Source organism: Zeus faber (genome assembly GCF_960531495.2).
Source record: "Zeus faber genome assembly, chromosome: 1".
In the NCBI taxonomy this organism is placed as follows: Eukaryota; Metazoa; Chordata; class Actinopteri; order Zeiformes; family Zeidae; genus Zeus; species Zeus faber.
Window position 1 is genome coordinate 38,068,521 of NC_137193.1, and position 23,921 is coordinate 38,092,441.

The window sequence follows — 23,921 nt, forward strand, 5'->3', positions numbered from 1 at the left end:
CGGCTCTGCCCCGCAGCCCGCGCTGGACGTCGACACCGGCTGCGCGCGCTCCCGTGGACGGAAATCACTTTTTGGCAGACGCTCACTTTTTGGCTCGACACCGGCGCTGCGGTGGCTCGAGCCGCGTCGCGATGGAGGTCCGGAGGGAGTGAGAGCAGCGGCGGCGGCATGGCGGAGCAGTCCATCACCGTGTTCCTCAAGCTGTTCGCCGCCCTCTGCTACGGCTTCAGCTCCTTCCTCATCGTGGTGGTGAACAAGAGCGTCCTGACCAACTACGGGTGAGAAATTAAAACAAATATATTTAACCCGGATAAAACTAACGTAGGTCTATTTAACCCACGTCTACCTAACACAGATCTAACTACTAACACAGGTCTAACTACTAACACAGGTCTAACTACTAACACAGGTCTAACTACTAACACAGATCTAACTACTAACACAGGTCTAACTACTAACACAGGTCTAACTACTAACACAGATCTAACTACTAACACAGGTCTAACTACTAACACAGATCTAACTACTAACACAGGTCTAACTACTGACACAGATCTAACTACTAACACAGGTCTAACTACTAACACAGGTCTAACTACTGACACAGATCTAACTACTAACACAGATCTAACTACTAACACAGATCTAACTACTAACACAGGTCTAACTACTGACACAGATCTAACTACTAACACAGATCTAACTACTAACACAGGTCTAACTACTAACACAGATCTAACTACTAACACAGATCTAACTACTGACACAGATCTAACTACTGACACAGGTCTAACTACTGACACAGGTCTAACTACTAACACAGATCTAACTACTAACACAGGTCTAACTACTAACACAGATCTAGCTACTGACACAGATCTAACTACTGACACAGATCCAACTACTGACATAGATCTAACTACTGACACAGATCTAACTACTGACACAGATCTAACTACTGACACAGATCTAACTACTGACACAGATCTAACTACTGACACAGATCTAACTACTGACACAGATCTAACTACTAACACAGATCTAACTACTAACACAGGTCTAACTACTAACACAGGTCTAACTACTAACACAGATCTAACTACTAACACAGATCTAACTACTAACACAGATCTAACTACTAACACAGGTCTAACTACTAACACAGGTCTAACTACTAACACAGATCTAACTACTGACACAGATCTAACTACTGACACAGATCTAACTACTAACACAGGTCTAACTACTAACACAGGTCTAACTACTAACACAGGTCTAACTACTAACACAGATCTAACTACTGACACAAATCTAACTACTGACACAGATCTAACTACTGACACAGATCTAACTACTAACACAGGTCTAACTACTGACACAGATCTAACTACTAACACAGGTATAACCAACATGGATTCAACCCAGATCTGCACACGTCTCTGGATAATGTCACTTTATCAGTAGTTGTGCCGAGTCATTTAACAGACTGCTCTGCTCAAAAGAGACAACTACTACTACTTCTACTACTACTGCTACTACTACTAATAATAATAATAGTACATGTTGTCATCACTGGTCTGCAAAATGAACAGTATTCCTACACATACACACATTCCTACATATACATTATTTTTGCTACATATTCTTTGCTTTTAGTTTTACTGTTTTAGTTCATATTGTTATATTTATTACTCTATACTCTACACTTTCTTTTGCACTGTGTTTTGGAGTTGACCTTCCATCATTTTAATGCACTGTACTTGCAATATGAACTACATGCAAGCAAAATGAATACATGCATGCCATGTGAACTACATGCATGCAATATGAACTACATACATGCAATATGAACTACATGCAAGCAATGTGAACTACATGCATGCAATATGAACTACATACATGCAATGTGAACTACATACATGCAATATGAACTACATACATGCAATGTGAACTACATGCAAGCAATGTGAACTACATGCATGCAATATGAACTACATACATGCAATATGAACTACATGCAAGCAATATGAACTACATACATGCAATATGAACTACATGCAAGCAATGTGAACTACATGCATGCAATATGAACTACATGCATGCAATATGAACTACATACATGCAATATGAACTACATGCAAGCAATATGAACTACATACATGCAATATGAACTACATGCAAGCAATGTGAACTACATGCATGCAATATGAACTACATGCATGCAATATGAACTACATGCAAGCAATGTGAACTTCATGCATGCAATATGAACTACATACATGCAATATGAACTACATGCAAGCAAAATGAACTACATGCATGCAATGTGAACTACATGCATGCAATATGAACTACATACATGCAATATTAACTACATGCAAGCAATATGAACTACATGCAAGCAATATGAACTACATGCAAGCAATATGAACTACGTGCAAGCAAAATGAACTACATGCATGCAATGTGAACTACATACATGCAATATGAACTACATGCAAGCAATATGATCTACATGCATGCAATATGAACTACATGCATGCAATATGAACTACATGCAAGCAATAAGAACTACATGCATGTGATGTGAACTACATGCATGTGATGTGAACTACATGCAAGCAATGTGAACTATATGCAAGCAAAATGAACTACATGCATGCAATGTGAACTACATGCAAGCAAAATGAACTACATGCATGCAATATGAACTACATGCATGCAATATGAACTACATGCATGCAATATGAACTACATACATGCAATATGAACTACATGCAAGCAATATGAACTACATACATGCAATATGAACTACATGCAAGCAATATGAACTACATGCAAGCAAAATGAACTACATGCATGCAATATGAACTACATGCAAGCAATATGAACTACATACATGCAATATGAACTACATGCAAGCAAAATGAACTACATGCATGCAATATGAACTACATGCAAGCAATATGAACTACATACATGCAATATGAACTACATGCAAGAAATAAGAACTACATGCAAGCAATAAGAACTACATGCATGCGATGTAAACTTCATGCATGCAGTAGGAACTACATCCATGCAACCAAATGTGACCCAACATGTAACTCCCAGCATTGATCCACTGAGTAACTAAACATCAGGATCGCAGCTGCAGAATTTATTTTTTCGTATTGATTTCCTATTCATTTCTGTACCTTTCCCGTTACAGGTTCCCCTCTTCAATATGTGTCGGGATTGGACAAGTAAGTGTAAAGTGTGTCACCATGTGATTGTGCATGACCTCTCCTCAGCAGTGTGAAAATGTGATTAAATGTTTATTTATTTTTTATTTCTGGACCTGCGCTCAGATGTTGGCTACGGTGGTCGTGCTGTGGGTGGGCAAGGCCGTCAGGGTGATCAGCTTTCCAGACTTCGATGAGAGCATACCGGGAAAGGTGATTTTATTTTTTTGAGTGTTAAAAAGCCTCCTTGTTGATTTGTTTACATTTTGTAGATTATTTACTGATTTTTCAGAACGAGATCTGATACGTTTCTATTTACTTCCCCTCTCCAGACATTTCCTCTACCTCTCCTGTATGTGGGGAATCAAATCACTGGACTGTTTGGAACCAAAAGGCTAAAGTAATTAATTTTAATATCATTTGAATTTTAAGGTAGTATGGTTAAAGGAAAACATGCCATCAGCTTTTCGGAAACTTCTTGGATATTTGTATTACGCATTATGGCTGGATGATGAATGGATAATCCTGTTTATTGTCTTTCGGAGGCATTGCATCATCATGAAATGAAGACATGGTCATATTGTGAAATTTGTGGTACATTCATTTGTAGAATAAATTAACAATGATGGGACAAACACGATCTAACGTTTCTAAGGGGCTTGAAAGATTAGAGTGTATTTTATTTGGAAAATATGGGGGGTTTTTTTGTCTTATTTTAGCAGTTCAGTGTTATTCTGGAAAATGGGATTTTGAATTAATAAGCAGATATCAACACTGTGTCACACTCCCTGTAGTTAACAGTATAATACATGTTTCCAGAGCGCCGCGCCCAAAGTAAAACCTGCATCGAGCTTATTGCAGTGTCTTATTCATACCACATGTAGAGCTTTGGATCATTCTGAATAGTATTTACAAAGACACAGAAATGTTTTGGTTCTGGCCTTCGCTTTTTTTTAACTCCTGTTAAAGTCGGTCTATAGTGCGACCGGCAGTCAAGGTTTGCCTTTGGTACCTTACCAGTGCTTATTTTTAATACAAATGTTTTTATTTTTATAGTTGCAATAGAAATACAGTTAAAAAATCATAACATTTCAAGGATATCCCTTTACATAAAGACAATGACATGACACTTGTTTTTTGGCTCTCTGACACTGAATAAACGAACTACTTGGGTTTCAGAATCCGATTCCGTTTGGTCGGCAACATAAACGTCAATTGAATTTGAGTCTAGCTTTAACTACATAGAACAGATATTCTTCACATTTCTGTTAAACCTTCTCTCTGCGCGTCCTCCTCCTCCCCCGCCAGCCTGCCAATGTTCACGGTGCTCAGGAGGTTCTCCATTTTGTTCACCATGCTCGCCGAGGGACTGCTGCTCAAGTAAGACGCTTCCCGCACGATTATTCTTTTATGTTTTTATTTTTCATTTATCTTTTTTTATTCTTTCTGGTCACTTTTCCTCCGCAAAACCCCAGTGGACGCTCGTGTCGTCAGATTCAATTTTCATGGCCTTCCTCTCCCCCCGTCACCAGGAAGAAGTTTTCCAGGCCGGTCCAGATGACTGTGTTCACTATGATCCTCGGGGCGTTCGTGGCTGCCAGGTAGGGAAGAGCTGTTTACCTGGAGGTTTAGCGGCCGTTAACCCCGCTACAAAGCCCGGCTCCTCTCCGAAACCACTTTTTAAGAGCCATTAGGAACATGTGTTGGAGGTTAAGAGGCGCCCAGGGCTCTACGCCCGTCGGCCATCCCCTTTTTAATTTTTTACTGCGTCTGCGACTCTGAAATGTGTCTCTATGATCTGGGGCCCTCAGCGCTGACCTGTCGTTCGACCTGCAAGGCTACGTGTTCATCCTCATGAACGATGTGCTGACGGCCGCCAACGGGGCCTACGTCAAGCAGAAGCTGGACTCCAAGGTATGTGGAGGTGAAGGACTTCATTGTCTGGAGGAGGTGGAGGAGCCGCTGCTTCTGGCTCGGGTTTGATGTTTGGATTCACAGACCGCGGACTGTCCTTCAGAAAACTCTGAAACACCAAGCGACTGCCGTTACGGGAGGGCGGTATATTCGGAATAGTTTTTGACGGAGACGCGGGAGTGTTTTTGAGGCCTTCGCTGTCAGGGTTTCAAGTGTGTGCTGTTAAAGTCGGTCGAACGTGGGACTGGGCGATATAAATATTGTGATATGAGACTAGATATCATCTGGGATTTTGTTTATTCTAATAATGGGAGTACAGGTACTCCTCACTGAACAACCTACCTGTTTAAAGACCGTTGAGACTTACGACCAGCTCTGTGACTAGTCTCTATTGTAAACTACGTACCCGCGGCGTCTCAGTGTCAAGCATCTCATCACTCATCACTGTTCTCAGTCTCAGTCTCGTTCCCGCAGTCTGTCAGTATTCACTACACTAGCGTTTGCAATGGCCACACCCCCGTACCGTGAAATTAGACGGGTCCTCGCTTATCGACCAATTCGCTTAGCGACCTGGTCCTAGGAACGGAACTCGGCCGTTAGGTGATGAGTATCTGTATAGTTAAATGTCTTTAAGGAGCGTTCTTCTCCTGGACCAACAAGTAATACAGTTTTCCGAACTACCTAGACTGTTCTAGCTTCTTAATCAGTGCTCATTATATCCACATTACTTTACTAATGAGTGTTTCTCAAATGTTTCTTGTGTGAAGTCTGTGATTCTGAATTGCTAGTTCCCACTTCTGATCTAAATGTGATTGCATCTGTTCTGGAAAACAGGGACCCTGCAGCAAATGTGTGTCGTTTGTCCGCTTAGGATATTACAAGTATCTGCACAGGAGCAAAATTTAGATCGGAATTACTAGAGCTTTCTCATTAAAAACCCATGCAAAGGGAACAAGTGATGTTGCCCCAAAATTCCGACCTAAACGGCCGTTCCTTTGCACGTTTCCAAGTAGGAGGTCAGAGTTTTCCGAGCTCCAACTTCAATGGAATGCAGCGCAAACATTGTACAAAAGCACAGAGTACAACCTGCAAAATATCTATACTGCGGTATTGGTCAAAACTGCTGCAATATTTGATTTAACCTCGGCTAAATGCTGATTTTACTGAGTTCTAGATCAGCACCAGAACCCACGTGCTCACATTACAGCCGAGGCACCGGAGCCACATTTAGAACATGACGGCTGCAAAGCATGAGAAACAAATGTACTGAAATAGACATTGGTGCGAGTTTGCATGCACGTGTGTGTGTGTGTGTGTGTGTGTGTGTGTGTGTGTGTGTGTGTGTGTGTGTGTGTGTGTGTGTGTGTGTGTGTGTGTGTGTGTGTGTGTGTGTGTGTGTGTGTGTGTGTGTGTGTGTGTGTGTGTGTGAGAGCGAGATAAAGTGCAGGGTTAAATCCCTTGCTTCTTGTGTGATGGTGTCATTCTCTCTCTGTGCTGCGTGTCTCGACCTGTTGAATGAAACTCTGTGTTCCATCTTGTATCCTGTTTACTCTGACCCCCCACCCCACCCCCCGCTCTCTGACAACACCCCCCCCCCACCCCACCCCCCTTCCAGGAGCTGGGGAAGTATGGCTTATTATATTATAACGCACTATTTATGATCCTTCCCACGCTGCTTCTGGCGTACGTGACCGGAGAGCTGCAGAAGGTAAGCAGTTGGTTTGTGTAGACCGTTTCCAAGGTTACAGCTGTTTCTTAGAGACCTATAATTAACCATCTACCATTTTTTATTTTTTCGTTATGAATGGCCAGTGGTAACAAAGTAACAAAGTAAAAGTACTTTGTTACTTTTCAAGCATCTGCACTTACTTTAGTATAGAGAGAGTTACAACTTTTACCCAACTGCATTTCAAAGCAAATATCTATTGTTTTTACTCCACTACATTTCTAACACAGCCACCTTACTTTAGTATATTTTTCATCACTATCTATATATATATATATATATATATATATATATATATATATATATATATATATATATATATATATATATGAAAATTATATCATATACTATTTTATTGTAATAGGGATCCTCATGAGCATCATCTGCAGAAAAAAAGCTACAGCAGTACTTTATGAGATAGTATAGACTCTGTTATATCAGGATACTGGATAGGACAAGTACTTTTACTTTTAATACTTTAAGTACATTTTAAAGAAAGTGAATAACTACTTTTACTAGAGAAATCTTGTGACAGGGTGTTTGTGCTTTTTCTTCATTTAAAGTTCTGAGTTCTTCTAATGGTTTTACAGTCGCTAAACATGGGGTTTAAAGGCCTCGTACCTTTGACGTGTCAATAAATTCCTGTGTGTGTGTGTGTGTGTGTGTGTGCGCTCAACACAAGCCATCTGTGTGTTGCTCAGAGTGGGCAGAGCCGCCAGTGGGCCAAATTTGCGACTGGGTGGGGAAGGGGGGTAGAAAGGCACAAAGCTGCCTTTATGCTGCTACGAGTTACTAGAGTTACTACAGCAGATCCTTCAGTTTCCTGGTAGGATCCACAGACTGGATCTTCTACGTTCATTAGCGATCACTTGTTGAAACTAATGTCACCTCACATTTATTAATAGTCTAATCCTGCCTTTGTGGGTTTTTTGGGTTTTTTTTTTAAGGATAAGGTATTTTTAACCAAAATCTTATTTTTTGATCATTGTGAGTCAATCCTATTGATTGGCATCACAATCCTTTAAATTGAGCCAGTATTGCGTTTTCTGCCAAAGAGCGTGGTCATGGTTGCCCCATTGTGTGGCCGTGGGCTGAAGTTATTCTCTAAATACCGTATCAATTTAAAAAATCCGATGCCGATTACTCCTGACTCCCAATGATCGAAAAATATGGTTTAGTTTAAAAAAAAAAAACCCAAATAAACAGAGTTTTACTTGAACTAGTGGGATATTTGAGTGTGAGGTTATTGGGTAAGGAGTTGGAATGAAAATTTAAGCCAACGGCGCTTCAACCCCTCTAATGGCTTCTTTCAGAACAGCCGTAAACCTGCTCCATTCCCATGTTAGTCAATGGGGTTGCATGAGAATGGAGTCCTTTGACTTACATGGGAAAGTGAGGCCTTCACTTCAATAAAGTGGCAAATGAAAGTGTGTGCTGTCATTTAATAGTTCTGTTTTCAGTTGTTTCCCCTCTTTTATTTCTCTGGCTTTATTTAAAGGAGCCTTCCTTGTCTCCACTGCAGACTCCTTTTTACTTTCCATAAACGCCGAAGCAATAGAAACATGTCAGCAAACTAAAATCGCCATATTTTAGTTTGGAAAATATGTTCAGAGATTGCATGGTGGGTTCTAGTGACTATATATGCAGTACAGTAGGGAAACCGGTTGGAGGACATTTCAGTATTCAGAGAATAGATTCTGATTAATATAACAGGAAATTTGGTCTGAGGGGGTGACATCATTGATGCAGGGGCAAGTATTAAATGTGTAATAATTAAAAACATTTGATATGTTGACTTACATTACAGGTATAAATGTCACACAGAAAAAAAACGTTTTACTTTACTTGATTTCAATTGAAATATTTTAATTAAAATATATTGAATATATATATAAATATTTTTTAATTAAAAAAATATTTTTGTACAAAGCTATCATTTCTAGTGTGTTTGAATATCTTTTTGTTTAATGATATTTAATTTACAAAAAAACATTTTTTTTGGTATGATTTAAATCCCACCAGCCCCAATGCCAGTAGAACTATTCCAATATTAACATCTTCTAGCATTTGAATTCTAGCAATGAATATTGCAGCCCTCCCGAATAAACAGCGACTGATGTGTCTCCCTGTATTCCTCCTCCAGGCGGCGGAGTACGAGGGCTGGTCAGACATGTTGTTCCTCACACAGTTCATCCTGTCCTGCATCATGGGGTGAGACATGTCACATCACGTCAGGCAATTCCCAAAGTTTTCTCTTGGCAAAAATGTATGAACAGTCACTAAGTCGATTTACTTCCTATTTACAAAATTCAATTTTGGATCAAATATTTACCATCATTTCCAACTTCGACAGAACATGACTGCCCTTTGTTTCGTTCTATATTATACAAGTTCTGGTTCAGACTGTTGGGTAAATTTTATTAATTAAGCAATTTTGAGATGTCTGTTGAAGTGCAGATAATAATTAAGTACCTTTATTTTATACCTTATTTCATATCATTTTAGCGTCGAAATAATTTGATGTATTGTTTATAAACTCCTTCATGTTGCTTCAGACTGTTTCTGTTCTCTCTTCCTCTCTCCAGCTTCGTGCTGATGTACTCCACGGTGCTGTGCACGCAGTACAACTCAGCGCTGACCACCACCATTGTGGGCTGCATCAAGGTGAGAGGCGTTCTGTCTGTCCCACTGACTGCCTGTCCGTCTATCCCACTGACCCTCTGTCCGTCTGTTGTCTGTCTGTCTGTCTGTCTGTCTGTCGGTCTGCAGAACATCCTGGTCACCTACATCGGGATGGTGTTCAGTGGAGACTACATCTTCTCCTGGACCAACTTCATAGGACTGAACATCAGGTACTGGACACAATGTTTACATTCTGCCTTAAGTTCTGTAAGCTCTAATTGGAAATTATTGTATTTCTTTTGGAGATTAACCATCCGTTTTTGGTTTACTAATGAGTATAAGATCGAACTTTCTTAAAATCAAGTGCAGAGTCAGGGTATATGCACTAAATTAACAAATATATACATTCAAGATAAAAACAAGGAATAAACAGTTGAAGAATATAACAGAAGTTGTACTTAATTTATATTAAATGCAAAATACAATTAAAATGGGAAATGTTGCCACAACTAAAATGTTAATTACATGTAGGTGCGTTAGGTAGAACTTTAAATGTTCAATGGCAATAAATGACTCTTCTGCAACCGGTAGACATGCATTATGTTATAAGCTTATACTGTAATAATGGAATAAAATAAACAAAAAGGACGATTAAATTATTTATTGCGAATATTTTTATGACTATTTATTATCAACTTAAATTTCCTGTTTGTGATTGACCTACTCTAAATATGATGGTATTTTTATATTAGAAGATTGACGTGTGTCAAATATACAAACCAAAGTTAAATTTCTCTAATTCGAGCCCCAGCTGCTTTGGATTTTGCTGCTGGCAAAACGCAAAGAGGAGGAATTTGTGTCGAGCTGCGTCTTGTTTTGATCCAGACGCTGTCTCCTCGACAGAAACACATTCCAACAACCCCGAATTAGGACGCAGCTGTTACGTTTAGCTGTTATTATTATTATTATTGTTATTGTTATTGTTATTGTTATTATTATTATTATTATTATTATTATTATTATTATTATTATATAGAAATAAACGTGTCTTATTAGGTTTTAAAGCTGTGCTGCAGTCGATTTGTAATAGATGAAACAGTTGAAACTAGTTGAAACAGAATGATTGTTTTTAATTTACGACTTCGTTCTGAAGTAGAATTTTGAAGGAGTGAAACAGAGTGCCTCTCTTTTAGTCTGTACTGACTAATTGAAGAGCTAGACGGTAAAATGATGCCTTGAAGCTGATGGAAATATTAATGTTTAGTGTAAATAACAACAACCTAGCGCTAGGATGAAAGCCTCCGAACAATCCTTTTCAAAATGCATTTTTCTTGCCCTCACCCTGAAACCAATAACATAACTGCTATGAGATGCTTATTACCAGTATTATTTGTTTTATTGTCAGGTTGTCATATGTAGTAAAATAGATCATATAAAAAGATAGAACAAATATTCATTCCTGGAGGGAAATTGCAGTGTCGAAGCAGCTTACATCAAATAGGCAATCATAATAATACTGATTAAGCAATGGTAGAAAAATGAAAATATGGAAATAACCACTAAACCTAATGATAAACAACAAATTGTATCTAAAATTAATGAAAGAAAAAAATGACCCAAAAAAATAAACTGGAAAAATGACAGTGAACCAGGAAGAGGAAACTAAAGAAAAAGTAATAAGTGAAGATAAGAAAATGTTTCCCTCTACAGGTGAAATAAATAATAATAATTTAATTAAACTGTGTAGTTTAGGTGTTTGAAACCTTATAGTTGGTGTGTGTGTGTGTGTGTGTGTGTGTGTGTGTGTGTGTGTGTGTGTGTGTGTGTGTGTGTGTGTGCGTGTGCGTGTGTGTGTAGTATTGCAGGCAGCCTGGTGTACTCCTACATCACCTTCACAGAGGAACAGTCGAACAAAGCCAGTGAGATCAGCAAGCTGGAGATCAAAGGAAAGGTCGTCGTATGACACCAACACTGGATTTTACATTTATATTATTTTTAATGCTGAACAACAACACATTTCATTCTGTTTTTATTGGTACGGTCGGTATTTATTCAGTGGTTTTGGTTTGCGAGATCTGCTTGATGGAGAACACCTTGGATGTGGAGCTAAAAGACCCTTTTTCTTTTCCTGTTTTTTTTTTTTTTTTTTTTGTTGTTGTTGTTTGTTTTTTGAAGTATTTATTTCAAGCAGTGTTTTTATTCGGCTCCTGGCTTTTCAAGAGAGTTTTTACGCCACAACAGTGCGACGGGAGCGGACATTCCCCAAAACGTGGACGTGGAACTGGGACGTGTCTGGAGCGAGCCGTTGGATTTGTCTGATTGTAAGCGTTAAAGATCATCCTGGTAGTTAAAAGAAAAAAAAAAAAAAAGGTCCAATCTCCAATTTGTGTTTGACCAGGAATTCACTCGGCTGTTTTATTTCAATCAGGTTCGCTTTGTTACACTCACTGGTTTGGGATTAAAGGATGGGTTCAGTATTTCTCAATCCAGGTCATAATGTTGATCGATTCATCATTTATAAATGTTCATGCAACAACCTGCTCAACACTTGACTGTTGACAAACTCTGTACAGACCAGTGGGGCAGACGTGTAAGACTTGTTAAACATGTTTAATCCCCTTTTCGAAAATGAGACGCTCACACTATTGACCGTCTTGGTATGTTATGCCGAAGAAGAAGGTCTCAAATTGCTTTTGACCAGATTTATTCAACACAAGTAAATAACAAAAAATACACAGATAAATGTGAGTTTAATGTGAACCAACATTTTAATTCCAGACCTGGGTTAAAATATATCTAACCTATCCTTTAACCGACAGTGACCACACACACACACAACCAAAGGGAAGAAACAGGCTATCAGACTCTAGAATTGTGACTTTAAATGCATTTGCTGCCTTTTTGGGGATTTGCTGTTTCTAACTGTTTACATCGTGCTCCAGTGTTAGATAATTACAGATTATTCCGGTCTCTCTGTTACCGGTTGAGAGGCAACCAACAGAGATTCTGGTTCTATTCCTGTATTGTTTGTTTTAATGTGAGCTGATTTGAAGACTCTTTAATGGCACTTTTCTACATGGCAATGGTAAAGGGTGAAGATAAGATAAGTATTAAGTGTCTCAAGCTACTTCACCTGGGCCAGGTTTGATGGTACTTTAACTTTTAAAGTTAAAAATGTATATTTCAGGATTTTCAAAGTGTTACTTTCTACGAGCAGTGGCGCGAACGCTGTGTTTTTATACATTTCTAACTGCCATCCGTGCATTCACCACATTATTGAATGGGTGTACTTGGTACTTTTTTTGTATTTATTTTTATGATTTTTTTTTTTTAAACATTCATATTGTAAATTAATTGACTTGTGTGTTATTGACACTGATCTGTCTCGTACGTATTATTGAAGGGAAGTGGCTTTGAAGACAGAGCCAAGTAAGAGCACAGAACTTTTACTCACACATTAAAAAGAGAAATACCTCATCTCCAAACACTCCTCATTTAATGTTCATTGATCCCGTAGCCACTATCCTGCCGATGCGTAGATCCCCATCTAGGCGCTGCAACCACTCTATACGTCAATGCCTTGCTCAACAGCCTCGTCAGGAGTGTGTTCGTGAGAACACCCAAGAAGGGTTGGAACGCAGAATCTTCCTGGTGTCAGGTATCACTGCTTACCACCAAGCCACCGTGCCGCTACCACTGACTTTACTGGCGAGTTGTATTAAACTACTTCGTCTTTCACTAGTTTTGATCAGATTCCCTGGATATTTCTATATTTTCTTCCTGGCGCCCTCGTCTTTCAGTATCCACCAGCAGTAATTGGCTTTCTTGACAAAGCCAATATTGGCTTTCTTGACAAAGGAATATTTGATCAGCAGCATAAGATCTGAGAATCTAATAGTGGAAGAGCACCTTAAGGGGTTTTCTCACCTACTGGTCTTTGTCAGGGTGAACATGATGCTTTTGGTTCAATTTCTATTTCTTCTGATTCGGATTCACACTGCACGAAGAGTGGTGCGTTAAACATACCAAGGACTCATTTGTTGGTCAAAAATATAGAGGGACAAAAAGGTTTGTTTATATATACATATAAACAAACCTTTTACAAGTGCGCATCAGGGTTGCCAGATGCAGGATCATTTTAACCACTGTGGATACACGATCAATAATTCCAAAAAAGCCGAAAGGTACAAACGTTTTGCCATTTCAATGAAACCTTGTTTTTTCGATTCGTTTGAGGGCAACAGTGACTTTGCTTCCCAGTGCTGGCTCCAGATCAGTGTATTCACCCGGGCCGTACGTATCTGATCCTGGATCTACTGTGAACCCATCAGTCAGAGGAATTTCTACACCCAATCAGTCAAGTGTCAAGGTCGCGTAGTTGCTGGTGTGGATTGTGACTGGATGGCACAAAGCCATATCTGGAGTAGTGTGACTATGGCCTTGTAACAGTACTTATGACATTGTTTTGCCATTCAATGTAGTATCCTGTCTCCTTCACGGGTCGTTTCAGTATATGCAACAGTTTTTGTGAAAAACGATCATTTCAAAGTCGCAGTACCATATTGCTATATTTTTCTTCTGGCAACACTGGTGCCCAAACTGTAGAAACCACAGAAATCAACAGAGGCCAGAGCCGGTGTCACAGTTACGTTTGCTAATAATGGCAGTAACTCAGCTTTAGTGTTCCTACCAAGCACATTTGGAAGATAGCGTTCCTGCTCAGTACCAACGTAGCCAGCTCGCATGTAAACAACCCATGATGCGTTTGGTTGACTTCCTGCACTCGGGTTGAATCAGAGTTGAATTGTGCTGTCATTGCATTCAGACCGCACTACGGTTTCGCCTGGAAGCGGCCTGAGACCTGATTGTTTTTGGCCTTGTTTCACACCTGCACAAACGAACCCAGCAAGGGGGTAAGTGCACCAGGGTTCCATTCAAAAGGGACTAAACACTGCATACCTGAGAGGGCCCTACACAAGGTTCTCTATTGCAGGGGTGGCCAACCAGTCAGAGACTAAGAGCCACTTTTTTTACTGTGTTACTGCAAAGAGCCACATCATACACATGGGCACACATGAACATCACCCCATCCCTTCCTCACACACACACACACAGACCTCTGCTCAGCCAGATTTATTGTAAATGTCACACACCAACATGATAATGACAGAAATTGACTCCTAGCCCCCGCGACCCGACTAAGGATAATCGGTTGAAGATGGATGGATGGAAGGAGTACTAAGACCACAGGCCAGTTATTTTCAACAATTAACATTGTGTGCACTGTCTCACACACACAAACTCTCAGTTCAACCAAGTCCACAAACAAAAATATAACATTGTTTGCACTGTCTCACACACACAAACTCTCAGTTCAAAAAGTACTGTTGTTTATTTATTCATAGAGGGGGGAATTGGACTTCGGGTTTAATGATAAGGATGTATTTTTTTCATGTTGGGTCAATTTATTCAATAGTGTCCCTTAAACCCTAACCTTTAAGAATCAGTTTTGGCTCTTGCCTACCATACACGATCTGATGCTTTGGCCATCCACATATACCTGGGACTAGGTGTTCCGGAGTCCTGGCCACATTTTTGAAAAAAAAAAAGTAAGTACTGTAAGTACTGAAAGTACTGCGTTTCCGCGGTATACCTCTCAGTTCAACCAAGTCCACAAACAAAAATATAATAATTAACAATAGCGTTTTTCTCTTACTATGCATGTTGCTTAGTGGGACTTCTGGCATTCCTTATCTTGAACAATGCTCTTCAAATCTGGCTTGAATTCCGTTGTTGCCACTCGAAGCAATTCTTTCACATGGGTGTCATTGACAGTATCTTAAGCGCAGCCCGTTTGACATTGGGGCATTTTTCCATTGGCACACTTCTCCAGAACTCAATGGTCCCTTCCCTTAAAGCAGCTTTCAGTCGGTCCTCCTCCTGCAGCTCGCGAGTCGCGACACACACACACACACACACACACACACACACACACACACACACACACACACACACACACACACACACACACACACACACGCACACACACACACACACACCCCTCCAGCCCTCACAGTTCTCCATCGGAGATGTCGGATACGCAACGCAATTCACCGGCCGATCCATCTTATATGTTGACTACTAACCATGTCAATAGTGTTGAAAATAAACTTCCAAATTTTTTTGAATCTTATTTGGTGTTTTATTAGTCCTAATGCCGCGTTGACTTTGTATGGAGGCGCTTTTGGTGTAAACGCGGCATTTGGACTAATAAAACAGGCGTTAATGGGACATGACTCCTGCTGCTGTTCGCTTTGAGTAAATGAGGAAGTGATCCGCGGTGGAAAACGAGTGATACATCATAGCGATTTTATAATCACAATAGGGAATGAATGGCTGCGCTTTTTTTTGTTCTGAGTTTTTGACGCTTGTCATGTGAAAGAGCCGCATGAAACCAGCCAAAGAGCCGCGGGTTGGCCAGGCCTGCTCTATTGTATTGTCTTTCTTTATCATAGGGGCACTTTCTCATGGATTCTCTGTCGTAGGTGCACTCCAGAGGACACTTTCTAATGTCTTCTTTATCACAGGCGCGCTCTAGAGGGCACTTTTTCTTTCTCTCTGTCGTAGGGGCACTTTCTAATGTTTCCCCTAACGTACGGGCACCTATAGGGCACTTTTGCTGTGTTTTTTTCCAAGCAAAGGGGCATCCAGCATCCAGTTCACGCCACTGTGATCAAGTAAAGATCTCCCCTTTCCCTGAGTGATTTAAGCTCTGTTAAGACGAGCAGATCGACAGCGTCCCCCTACTGGCCATACAAAGGCATGGTGGCACTCATGCAAAACAGCGTGTGGATTTTAATTGATTTGACACGCTCTCAAAATGTTTATATTGTAAAATATGATTTTTATTTTATGCAAACCCAAACATATTACCTCAATGAAAACCTTCAGACCAAACATTTTGAGCTGTTCAATCACCAGATCAAACGGATATAAATTCCAATTCAACATGACGAATACATAGGGAAGGCCAGTGAACATTATAAAAACATATTTCCTAATAAAAGGCTGAAGGCACATGTGAAGCTCAGTGAGTGTCTTCATTATTCATAGCTTTGTACAAATAAATAAGAATTAAAAAAAAAAAAAAAAATCCTTATTTCTCATCACAGATGTTCAGCAACGGGTCGGGCAGGAAGACAGAAACGAGAAAAATAAAAACTCACTTTCTTTGTCCTACGAGACCCTGGAATACAAAGAGGGCAACAGAGTGAACTCACTAAATCACACTGTACCGATTTCAGAAGTCTGCAAGAATGTGAGGATTAAAAAAAAAACATGCCGGTTAGAAAACCTTTTCAATTTTATAACTGAAAAGTGCAGACAGTGGCACGAATTTCAGCACTTTTTTTTTTTGATTCTTAGACCTTTTGTTACTACACACCAATCAGCAGTCAGATGCAACGTAAAGGTTATTTTTGTTTGATAGACCAAAAGAGAGAGGAAAAAAAGCAAAAGGACTTCAGCGCAAAAGTGAAAAAATGAGCCCAAATGAAATCCCTGAAAAGTCATCTGCTGTGCATTTCGATGAAGTCCCTAAATACTTTGAGAAGACCAAAGAAGAAAAATAAATGAATCCACTGGATGCTTATTACTTATGCTATAAGCTTAACTGAGTATTTACAGAGATGTAGATCTTTGAAGTAAAACAGCTTTGTGAAAGTGTATTATTATTATTATTATTACAATTATTATTATTATTGTTAATATTATTATTATTGTTGTTAATATTATTATTATTATTATTATTATTATTATTAATATTAAGTGAGCACCGAGTCCAATCACAGATGTGAATGTGTGAAAAAATAAGTCCCAGCTCCTCAGTGTGGACTGATCCTCATTCACTATCATCGGGGAGTGTGGGGATTCCGAATGGGAAGTGCCGTGGGATCCGCATCGGATTTAAATCACTTTCATAAATAACCATATTAAAAACCCTAAAAGACTACAATTTGTGTTAAACATGTACCAACAAACTTTCTGCTATTGAACAATAACTACATAACAACTACGTTTTCTGTCCACTGGGAAACAAGAGGCAAACCCAGACAATCCTGAAGTTCTGGAACCTGCGCCAGAGAGTGTCCCATCCTCAACCTGAAAAACTGGACCGTGCGGCGTGCGAACGATCCTGGAAACAAAAACATTTCCATCGCTCGGTTGTTCAAAAAACATGCAGCTACCACCGCGTTCAATATGACGGGTTGTCTGGTATTGAAAAGAAAGAAAAGAAAAGCTTGTCGGAAACATTCCCCCGCATTTAGAAGTCTTCATTAAAACAAACTGAAACTTTCATCAAGGAAATGACAGTGACTGTGCCGGCAGCCACGTTAGTGGCTCATGCCAGTCTAGAACCTGCAGAAACGAAGCTGCAGCGACCGCGACAGTCTCAAAATAAACTACAAAGAAATAAAATGAGGACAACTCACCGAACAGGAAAAGTGTGAAAATGAATTTCTCACAATAAATCAATAAAACAATAGCGTCTCATCTTTTTTGTTGATACAGAGGTTCTCACACTTCATACACTTATTGTATGAACCCGGTGACCTTCACAGGGAACCAATTGACTTTCAAAAGGTCGGAAGGAACATGGTGACCTTCACAAGGTCAGAGGAGGGCTGTTGACCTTCACAAGGAACCCGGTGACCTTCACAAGGATCCTGTTGACCTTAACAAGGTCATAAAGAACCCAGTGACCTTCACCAGGCACCCAGTGACCTTCACCAGGCACCCAGTGACCTTCAGAGGGTCACCAGGTTCTCAGCCATGTAGCAGAGGCTGTGGAGGTTGCATGCGATGCAGCAGAGGTTGCAGAGCGAGGAGAGCAGCCTGTAGAGCCAGAGGCGTCCACTCAGGTGCCGGTACTTGGCGTCGGTGTCGCTCAGCTTGGCGTAGGCCTCGCGGTTAGACGAGAGCCCGATGTCCTGGCCCAGCCCGCACGCCTGCTCCACCAGGTGCATGTCCGCCATGATCTCTGAGGTCATCTGGCCGAACCACTGGGCGTTGACCGCTGCCACTGTCACCGACACGAAGAAGATGAAGATCTGGTGGTGGGGGGGGGGGGTGGGAGTGGGGGTGGGTGGGGGTGGACGGATCTTTAAAAGACAAGAAAACCTCTTCCCTCTTTGTGGTGGGAAGTAATAAAGTGAAATAAAAAATCCTTGTTATTGCAGTATAGTAATTTAGTAAAAAAGCGTCAATAGTAATCTATGAAGTGTACATACATACATTCATACAGTGAGTATGAATTTTTCTGCTCTTTCCTGTAGGCCAGGCCTACGTGTTGTGATGAAATTTATTGACGCAGGGACAGCTTTATGCTCATCAAATTAAAAAAAAAAAAAGGTAAAAAAAAACAACAAAAAAACAAACAGACTCATTATTCTGGAAGAGGCTCTGTCCCGTCTCTACAGGTGTCCTGAGCCCTGCCAGCAACACAGCACAGCTCACCACCGACGTGCCGGAGCAGCGGGTCTGACCGGGACAAGCACGGAGGGTGGGCAGCGGGTTGCTCAGAGAAAGTGTCCCCATTACGCACAGTTTCGTTCCATATGCACTTGTTTCGTTTCATCAGATGTAAAATTAAATAAAAATACACTGTTTGAGCGCCCGAGTGCAAGCGTGCCATCGAAACCCCCCTGCCCCCCCCCCCCTTTCTTTTTTTTTAATAGCAGGCTTCACAATTTCAAAATTGTGTTCTGTTAAATTGCAATGTCAATTCGAATTTGATTAATCGTTCAGCCCTTATACACGGACATTCCTGTCTATTAACGCACCAGTGTCGGGAACCTCAACGCGTGTTGCATTGCGCAGGTAAAGGGTTCAAAATCAGGGGGTCTACCCTGGTCTCCTGTTTATATCGGAGCAGATCGGAGGTGAAGCCGATAAAAAGCTTTGTCTATCGCAGGATCATTTGACCCGGGACTGATATCCGGGTTTTTCCTTTTCCACTGATGACAAATGCCGGTTGTCATCTGTAAGCGGGTGTTAGCAGGGGTGTGGTGGTGGTGGTTATAATGCTGTGGCTGATCGGTGTAGACTGAGTTACATGAGGACACTGGAGTACAAGTCCAATTAAGAGAAAGTACTTATATACTGTTACTTAAGTAGAAATATCATTTTGGTCATTTCACTTTCCCGAGAGTCATTTGGTGTCAGGGTATTTGTGCTTGCGCTCTCCACACCTGGAAGGCCTCCCTGTCGTCCAGCAGCTCGCTGGGGTGGTACACAGCGTAGAGGGTCAGGTTGAGGAAGGCGCACACTGACCCCAGGTGGAGGTAGAAGGGAACCAAGCGGCTCTGGATGAAGCCGTACGTGTGTCTATTCAGGTGGTTGTCCATCACGAAGCCTGGAGAAACAAAAAGTCATGATCAGTTTTGTCAATTTGACACGAGCTCGGCTCGCTGATCCCATCCGCAGCCATTCATTGAGATAACACAGTGAGCATGCGGCCCGTTGCTGTCGCTGTACTGGACCCACAGGGATGAAACTGGCATCGACCTTCCCATTTGAATATGGGGAGGATAGACTAATGGACGATTTCCCCAAAAAGTGTAGCTTTTAAGGTAAGAGACGAGGAAGGGCTGGGAGATACGACAACATTTATGATTACGCTAATCGAAGGGAACTGTGCATGACATTGATATATACCAAGATAACTGCTTTTAATTTAGAATTCTATGTTTTTCTTCTTTCGTCTTCATTTTTGTCTGTTTGAACATTGCACTAAAACACAAAGGAACAAAAGTGAGTTTCAGGGCATTATTCCCCAAAATTCAAAACTTCCCCAGGGCTCGGATCTCATATTGTTAAAATCTTGAGATGGTTAGTTGAAAATTTTCAATGGTTAAAATTGGAAAATAAAGTTCTAACATACAAAAACATTCATTTAATGAAATCGTCAACTGAACAGTTCAGACATACGACAAAATGTCTGAAAAGCACTGAGCTCAGGTAGGACTGAGCAATGTATTGATATCTTATCAATATTGTGATATGTGTCTTCAAGAAGCACTACAGTAGGCAATGCCGTTTTCTGAATTAATGATTATTGTTTCTAAATAATTTATTGTGTGTAAATGTCACATGAAAGCATCAAAAGTCACCCACTAAAATATTGTCAAATTGTGCATAGTTATGTGTCGAGGTATTGATCAAAAGGGTATTGTGAGGCTGTGGGTGCAGGTGCTACTGACTGGAGATGAAGGTGACCCAGATCTGCATGCCCCAGTATGTGGAGAGGAGCAGCAGCTGCAGCAGTTTGACCATCGGGTTCGGATCTCGGTCCGTCGACATGCTGCTCCCTCCTGGAAGAGGAGGAGGGAGATGAGGAAGAGGAGGAAAGAGGTGGAGGAGGGAAAGGACGGGGGGCAAAGAGGAAGAGGAAGAGGAAGAGCAGAAGAAAGAAGAAGAGGGGGGGGGGGAGGAGAAAGATGAAGAGGAGGAGTAGGACGAGGAGGTGGAGGAGGTCAGGGGCGGAAATTACGGGGGAGACAGGGGGTCCCAGACCCCACCTTCCCCCTCAATATATAATTGTAAACATAAGCACATAATTAAAAGAAATCCCCAACTGCTCCCTCCCTGACAGTAACCATGCGCCAGCGATGGGTCGCCCATGATCTGTGTCCCCAACACTGTGTTTTCAGTTTAGAAGTAGCTTCTTTTATTTGACTCTGTTTCCTTATGTAACAAGACAAGCACTGGGCGTGATGGGGACACGTTCTCCATCCCTCTCTTACCCCCACTCTTTTTGTACTACTTATTGTACTACATACTACACAACTTATTTTACTACTTATTGTACTATGCATTGTACAATACTATTAACTGTACTACCTATTGTACTATGTACTATATTAGTTATTGTACTACTTATATTACTTGTTTTACTACTTATTGTACTATGTACTGTACTATACTATTTATTGTACTACCTATTGTACTAGACCACTTATTGTACTACTTACTGTACTACACTACTTATTGTACTACCTACTATACTACATATTGTACTGCGTACAATACTACTTATTTTACTACTTATTATACTGCTTATTGTTCTACATATTATACTACTTATTGTCCTACTTATATTACTTGTTTTACTACTTATTGTACTATGTACTATACTATACTATTTATTGTACCACCTATTGTACAAGACCACTTATTGTACTACTTACTGTACTACACTACTTATTGTACTACCTACTATACTACATATTGTACTGCGTACAATACTACTTATTGGAATACATATTATACTACTTATTTAACTACTTACTATACTACTTATTGTACTACTTATTTTACTATTTATTGTACTACATACTGTACTATACTATTTATTGTACTATGTACTGTACTATACTATTTATTGTACTACCTATTGTACTGTACCACTTATTGTACTACTTACTGTACTACACTACTTATTGTACTACCTACTATACTACTTATTGTACTACTTATTAAACTACTTATTTTACTGCTTATTATACTGCTTATTGCAGTACTTATTATACTACTTATTGTACTACTTATACGGGGTATACTAATACCCTGACATTACTGTAGTAAAAGTACTGTAGTAAAAATAACAGTAGCAGCGAGGTTCTTATCTCTCTGCTCTACCTCTCCTCCCTTCCTTTGTGCTCTTATGTGCAGCTAAATAATCCCTTTCTACCTTGTTCTCTCCATTCTAAAGCCCACCTCACACAGAATCCCACAAATTTGGGAAAGTGAGGTTTCGGTGTCAGAAATCAATGTTTGTCTGAAATCCAGATGCAACATGGCTTAAGTCATTTACAATTGTGCGATTCTAATTAAGTCAATCATTACATACTTACAGGCATTTCTAGAGAAACACATACAGCAGATAAAACTTAATAGAAATACCGGCCAAAAATGTGCACTTGTTGCATTTTACTATAATTTATAAATTAAGCGAATGTCTCAAAGGTTGAACCTCCTTTGAGTCCAAAAAGAGAGTTTAATCTTGTTTATTAGTCACGTTTTCATGTATTTTATTAATTTCTTTAAAGGTTAAGTGTGTTAACATGTTTAGTTTCCACCTTTTCACAAACTTTAAAAAAAAAAACTTTATTATAGTCATCCAGATGAATGGTTTTAAGACTCTTCTTTGGGTTCAAGGTGATCAAGGTGAGGGGGCATATCGGTACAGAGAGAGGTTGACAATCTGGTTGTATGAAAATTATATATATATATATATATATATATATATATATATATATATATATATATATATATATATATATATACACACACACACACAGACACACACACACGTGTCAGTGTCAGATTAAATCAATGCAGTAAATTGTTTTAGTTTGTTAATTTAATACTGTTTAAGAATTAGTTTCAACGCAAAACCAGCCGCAAGTAATTTAACTTCCGCATTGCTCCCATGTTTGGCGGTGTTGCCTTGACTTTTCACCCAGATTATGAGAATAATAATAATAATTACTGTTACCATCATAATTATTATAATAACACCTCAGCAGGCTGGATGACACCAGCCGATCGATCCCGCATCCCACAGCATTGATCCGTGATCGCAGCACGTAAAATCAGATCACGGTGAGAAGAACCCGTATGCCTGCCATGTAAGCACCATGTTGCAGAGTTTGACAGACTTCCTGAACCTTCCAATCCCTAAAAAGACCCGGTCGCCCCCGGAGAGAGCACTTCGGTTACTTAACCTTGAAATCCTGAAAAACGGAATAAGAACCAAACTCAAGGAAACGCGTCGACACGGACACAGTATTCTCTGACGATCGGAGTATGTACGCGTATGCAGCACGCAGCGCTGCAGAAAAGCCCCCTCTGACAACTTACTGTGCACCTCGGATCAGCTGTTTATTCCAGCGGAGCCGCGCCGAAGTGGAACTCAACGCCGAAGCCGCCACACGGCAGAGCGCCCCCTGCCGGAGAGCCGCGGTCGCAGCACAGCACTGTAACCATGGATATACGACCCGAGACGCCGGTTCGCCGCTGAGACCACCTGCCGTGATGCGTCCACGGCGTCGCCATCTTGCCACGGTGTCCAAGGGCGCTGCTTAGCCGCGAGATTACACATTTGTTTTGAACCGAATAGTACACCATAATACTGATACGATTATATATGTACATATATAACTGTTGTAGATATATCGTTCATGTTTTTTATTTTTATATCTTCCTATCCCTTGGCACTTGATATGAACGAGGAACGAGGTTACACGCATGCGTATATTTGTATCTTTATATGTATTGTTTAGGATATATATATATATGTTGTTTTTTTTTTTAACTTGTTGGATCATATTTACTTAATTTCTCTTCCTTCTTAATGTCATGATACTATACCG

At 40.3% G+C, this 23,921-nt stretch overlaps 2 protein-coding genes across 3 annotated transcripts; one reads left to right on the forward strand and one right to left on the reverse strand.

Annotated features, from left to right (window-relative positions):
• Positions 1-119: 119 nt before the first annotated feature.
• On the forward strand, positions 120-12,930 carry LOC307235840 (nucleotide sugar transporter SLC35D2-like). Its single transcript, XM_080008088.1, has 12 exons — positions 120-278; positions 3,212-3,245; positions 3,351-3,437; positions 3,557-3,624; positions 4,533-4,604; positions 4,757-4,825; positions 5,036-5,138; positions 6,754-6,846; positions 9,008-9,075; positions 9,450-9,528; positions 9,634-9,716; positions 11,344-12,930. The coding sequence occupies exons 1-12, from the start codon at positions 169-171 to the stop codon at positions 11,447-11,449; spliced, it is 972 nt and encodes a 323-aa protein (XP_079864214.1). The 5' UTR covers positions 120-168; the 3' UTR covers positions 11,450-12,930.
• A 3,439-nt stretch (positions 12,931-16,369) lies between these two features.
• On the reverse strand, positions 16,370-23,452 carry LOC307236519 (transmembrane protein 205). 2 transcript variants are annotated; one of them, XM_080008969.1, is made up of 4 exons: positions 23,410-23,452; positions 20,748-20,858; positions 19,737-19,900; positions 16,370-18,596 (listed from the first exon to the last, which is right to left on the reverse strand). In XM_080008969.1, exons 2-4 carry the CDS (start codon positions 20,845-20,847, stop codon positions 18,294-18,296), a joined length of 567 nt encoding a protein of 188 aa, XP_079865095.1. In that variant the 5' UTR covers positions 20,848-20,858; positions 23,410-23,452; the 3' UTR covers positions 16,370-18,293. The 2 variants fall into 2 exon arrangements, with proteins under 2 accessions (XP_079865095.1, XP_079865096.1); XM_080008970.1 differs by lacking the exon at positions 23,410-23,452 and adding an exon at positions 23,274-23,364.
• Positions 23,453-23,921: the final 469 nt, after the last annotated feature.

Coding starts and splice junctions, on each gene's coding strand:
- LOC307235840 (XM_080008088.1), top strand. CDS start 169: ATGGCGGAGCAGTCCATCACCGTGTTCCTCAAGCTGTTCGCCGCCCTC. Junction 3,246..3,350: donor TATGTGTCGGGATTGGACAA/GTAAGTGTAAAG, acceptor ACCTGCGCTCAG/ATGTTGGCTACGGTGGTCGT. Junction 4,605..4,756: donor GCCGAGGGACTGCTGCTCAA/GTAAGACGCTTC, acceptor CCCCGTCACCAG/GAAGAAGTTTTCCAGGCCGG.
- LOC307236519 (XM_080008969.1), bottom strand. CDS start 20,847: ATGTCGACGGACCGAGATCCGAACCCGATGGTCAAACTGCTGCAGCTG. Junction 19,901..20,747: donor CTGGGTCACCTTCATCTCCA/GTCAGTAGCACC, acceptor TTGTTTCTCCAG/GCTTCGTGATGGACAACCAC. Junction 18,597..19,736: donor ACGACAGGGAGGCCTTCCAG/GTGTGGAGAGCG, acceptor CCCCACCACCAG/ATCTTCATCTTCTTCGTGTC.